General features: G+C 38.8%; 1 protein-coding gene across 6 annotated transcripts in view; it reads left to right on the top strand.

Annotated features, from left to right (window-relative positions):
- Window positions 1–4,960, top strand: part of LARP1B (La ribonucleoprotein 1B) — a 182,403-nt gene that overhangs the window by 52,969 nt on the left and 124,474 nt on the right. For all 6 annotated transcript variants that reach the window (XM_037741735.1, XM_017537657.2, XM_017537656.2 and 3 more), the window contains exon 10: window positions 4,245–4,417. In XM_037741735.1, coding sequence (XP_037597663.1) covers window positions 4,245–4,417 — 173 coding nt within the window. The remainder of the gene's footprint in view (window positions 1–4,244; window positions 4,418–4,960) is intronic.

Below are 4,960 nucleotides of genomic sequence, written 5' to 3'. Positions count from 1 at the left end.
ATGTCTTCCTCTATTTTAAGTACCAATCAGTCTTCCTGGTACCAGGAATAGAGGTCAACTATGCAAATAAGGTCAGAGCTCTGGTCCAGTTCTCTATCATCCTTCTGTCAGATCATGCTTTCACCTCTCTTTCCTCCTCCTCCATGTTGCCTCCTTCCTCCTCGAGGTCCTCTTACTTGAGGTCCTCTTATCCCTAAAGCAGTTGTCCCCAACCTTTTTGGCACCAGGGACTAGTTTCATGGAAGACAATTTTTTCAGGGACCTGTGGTGGGGTGGGGGGAGGAGGGTTAGGGATGATTCAAGTGCATTACATTTATTGTGCACTTTACTTCTATTATTATTACACTGTAATATATAATGAAATAATTATACAACTCACATAATATATAAACAGTGGGAGCCCTGAGCTTGTGTTTCTGCAACTACATGGTTCCATCTGGGGGTGATGGGAGACAGTGACAGATCATCAGGCATTAGATTCTCATAAGGTGCTTGCAGCCTACATCCCTCACATGTACAGTTCACCAAAGGGCTCACGCTCCTATGAGAACCTAACGCCACCACTGATCTGACAGCAGGTGGAGCCCAGGTAGCAATGCGAGCAATGGGGAACAGCTGTAATGCCTGTAATCTCAGCACTTTGGGAGGTCGAGTTTGGTGGATCACCTGAGGTCAGGAGTTCAAGACCAGCCTGGCCAACATGGTGAAACCCTGTCTTTAAAAAAAAAAAAAAAAAAAAAAGAATTGTATGTTTTCTCATCTTACCCAAATTCTTTAGTGTTTTAATGTTATACTTTTAAGCATATGTGTTAGGAATGTATTGAAACTATTTACTTCCCCCTAGAGGCATAATTTAAGCTTAAATAACATTTAGCGATCATTTTATAAGAAACAGCTGAGTGTGGTGGTGTACACCTATAGTCCCAGCTACTCGGGAGGCAGAGTTGGGAGGATGCTTGAGCCCAGGAGTTCTGAGGCCAGATTGGGTGACATACCAAAAGCTCATATCTTAAAAAAAAAAGCAAGCAAAAAACTATTAAGTGGATGTTAAAAGATTTAATTTCTATATTAAAAATAGTAGCTAATTTTTTCTACTATGTGCCAGGTGCTATTCTTATCATTTATATATTAACTACATAGTCTAGTTGAGTTAATTTTCACAGTAATTGGATAGGAAACTGAGTTAGTCCCCAAACGCAATTATTGGTGTAGTGGTTCTTCACCAATTTTTTTTTTTTTTCCCTCTGAGATAGAGTCTTGCTCTGTCTCCCAGGCTGAAGTGCAGTGGCATGATCTTAGCTCACTGCAATCTCTGCCTCCTGGGTTCAAGCAATTCTCCTGCCTCAGCCTCCTGAGTAGGTAGGATTACAGGTGTGTGCCACTATACCTGGCTAATTTTTGTATTTTTTTTTAAAGACGGGGTTTCACCATGTTGGTCAGGCTGGTCTTGAACTCCCGACCTCAGGTGATCCGCCCGCCTTGGCCTCCAAAGTGCTTGGATTACAGACGTAAACCACTACGTCTGGCCAATTTTTGTATTTTTAATAGAGGCAGGATTTCACCATGTTGGCTACGGTGGCCTCAAACTCTAGACCTCAGGTGATCCCCCTGCCTCGGCCTTCCAGAGTGCTGGGATTACAGCCATGAGCCACTGTGTCCGGCTCTTCATCTACTTTTAAGGCTTTATTTACTGTATGAACATTGATAATTCATATATTAGATATAGAGTTCTCTGGGCCAGGTGCAGTAGCTCATGCCTATAATCTCAGTGCTTTCGAGATTGAGGTGAGAGGATTACTTGAGGCCAAGAGTTCAAGACCTGCCTGGGCAACAAAGTGAGACCCACTCAACAAAATAATATATACATTTTTAAATTGGCTTGGTGTATTGGTGTGCATGTGTAGTCCTAGTTATTCAGGAGGCTGAGTTGGGAGGACTGCTTGAGCCCAGGAGTTTGAGGCTGTAGTGAGCTATGATCATGGCACTGAAACTGATGTAAGAGACCCTGTCTCTTAAAAAAATAAGTCTCGTATGGCTCATGAAAAAGAAAAAAAAAAAGGAAATAGTGTTCTCTGGAGTTAATGTTTTTCCCATTCCTATAACTAGACTATTGATGTTAATATAAAGCTTGAATTTCACTTGTATCTTTTGTGTGTGTGTATGAATTGGTGGTGTGTATGGTGTTAATAAAGTTATAGAGCACCAGTGCCCAATAAAAATATGTGAGCTATATATATAATTCTAAAAATTTTAGTATTCTTTAAAATTATAAAACAGATGAAATTAATTTTCATATTTTAAATAGGTATTTTATTTTAACTCAATAGATCCAAATGTTATACGCTCAATGTAAAAATCAATGGCACTATTTTTTTTAGTGGGATTGGGAGTACCAGCTCCTTAATATCTGGTGTATATTTTACGCTTGTCCTGAGCTTGTTTCAGGACTAGCCACATTTGAAGTGATCGATAACTGCATATAGCTAGTGCCTACTCTGTTTAACAGCACAGCTCTAGAGCTTTTCCTGTTATGAAATGATATATAGGCTTTTATTAGTAATACAGTAATCCAGTAGTTGAGTCCTGGTTGAGTCCATGTGTACAAGGGAAAGATATTAAAGCTATCTGATTTTATTCTCATCTATGTCTAGCATGTAGATGAATGTAAAATCTTGGAATGCTCTTCTTAAACCCATTCTCAAAATGTGTAAATATTAAAAATATTTAGTAAATATTAAATATTAGTAAATATTAAAAAAAGATTGATGTTAATTTATTTCAGCTTTCTGCATCCAACATTCTCTATTTTCAGTGAATTGACTTAGAGGAGTGAATAATGATGTGAAGAATTGCATGCTATACATTTTTAAATTATATTGTGTGTATTTGAGGGTTTCAACATGTTACAGAGTACATTTTTAAAAGACACCTTGTGTCCAAAGCCAGTCCATATTACATCGTCAAATCTGATCATGAATATAGCTTAAAATATTTAAATATTCTTTGATATTTTTCTTTTGAAAAAATATTTATAAAAGAAGCAATTTGATTTTTTTTGTGTGTGTGACAGAGTCTGGCTCTTTCGTCCAGGCTGGAGTGCAGAGGCGCAATCTCAGCCCACTGCAACCTCCACCTCTGGGGTTCAAGCAGTTCTCTGCCTCAGCCTCCCGAGTAGCAGGGATTACAGATGCCCACCACCACGCCCAGCTGATTTTTTTTGTATTTTTAGTAGAGACAGGATTTCACCATCTTGGCCAGGGTGGTCTTGAACTCCTAACCTCATGATCTACCCGCTTCAGCCTACCGAAGTGCTGGGATTACAGGTGTGAGCCACGGCGCCCGGCTGCAATTTGAACTTTATAATTTTTATTAAAAACAAACCTGCAGAAATGATACTGTATAGAAAGACCTTTTAAATTCCAACAGTTTTTAAATGCTTTAAATGTTATTTCCAGGGCTGTGCACTTTAGTGATGTGACATTTTATTCATTCTTTTTTTTTTTTTCTTGCGATGGAGTTTCACTCTTGTTGCCCAGGCTGGAGTGAGTGCAATGGTGCGATCTCTGCTCACTGCAGCCTCTGCCTCCTGGGTTCAAGCGCTTCTCCTGCCTCAGCCTCCCAAGTAGCTGGGATTACACACATGCGCCATCACACCCGGCTAATTTTGTATTTTTGGTAGAGACAGGGTTCTCCATGTTGGTCAAACTGGTTGACAGTTTAAAGTATTTCAGTATGAGCCAAAGTAGTAAATGACAACACTGCATTTATTGCAGTAGGCAAATGTTGTTAAAGCAAGGAAATGTGAAAAATAGGAGTAATAACTGCTTTAGTTTAGATCCTAGTAGAATGAGAGACTAATTTTACCTTGAATGAAGTATGCATTTAGCTTAACTATGGCTTAAAAGCAATTGAGATTCCATAATTTTCTTATAATTTATAGATTTTAGTCTAAGATTTTGCAGAGAACTTGACTTCCTAGTAGTTGTACTGGCATAATTAGGAAGTGACTCACATTGATATTCTTGAGAAGTTTGAATGAATGTAGTGGTCTGTGTAAGAGTTGGTGACATTCCTTTAATTATTTGGTGGCTTCACTCTTGAGCAAATCTTATAAGCTCTTCAGTTGAGACTGATCATGTTTTTGTGAAAAAACATCAAGCCCCCGTTAAGGAAAAATTGAAATGTATTTTATAAGTAAGAAAAGCCATTATCATTTTAACTATAGAACTAACTTAAAATTTTAGAGTCTGCCCCAAATTCTCCAAGAATTGGAAGCCCATTGAGCCCAAAGAAACATAGTGAAACAAGTATTCTTCAAGCAATGTCTAGAGGTTTGTCTACCAGTTTGCCTGACTTGGACTCAGAACCTTGGATAGAAGTAAAAAAGAGACATCAGCCAGCCCCAGTGAAATTGAGGGTAAGTTGTTACAGACTGAGTGAAGTGTGATATGCCCTGGATGGATATAAGGTCAGTGCATTTTATGTTTGTCAGGTATACATGTAAAATTTGAAAAAGTTAAAAAAAATGTTAAATTTGTAATTGTTGACCTTCAGTAGACACTTACGAGTTATTGTATGAGGAAAATAAGTTGTATCAATTTTTAAAGTATATTTTTTAGTTCTGAACCTGATTTAAGAATTTTGGGATGTGGGCACAGTGGCCCATACCTGTAATCACAGCACTGTGGAGGCCGAGGCAAGAAGATTGCTTGAACCAGAAGCTCTAGGCCACCTGGGCAACATAGGGAGACCCTGTCTCTTCAAATAATTCAAAAAATTAGCCGAGCATGGTAGAGCGTGTCTGTGGTCTCAGCTACTCAGGAGGCTGAGGCAGGAGGAACACTTGAGCCCAGGAGGTTAAGGTTGCAGTGAGCCATGATCACACCACTGCACTCCAGTGCAGGCGACAGAGTGAGACTCTGTCTTAAAAAAAAAAAAAAAAAAAATTTATTTATATCAA

The sequence above is a fragment of the Cebus imitator genome, unplaced genomic scaffold, assembly GCF_001604975.1.
Source record: "Cebus imitator isolate Cc_AM_T3 unplaced genomic scaffold, Cebus_imitator-1.0 Scaffold105, whole genome shotgun sequence".
NCBI classification, from domain to species: Eukaryota; Metazoa; Chordata; class Mammalia; order Primates; family Cebidae; genus Cebus; species Cebus imitator.
Note: the sequence above shows the minus strand (reverse complement) of the source record. Positions and strands in the feature narration are given on the sequence as shown.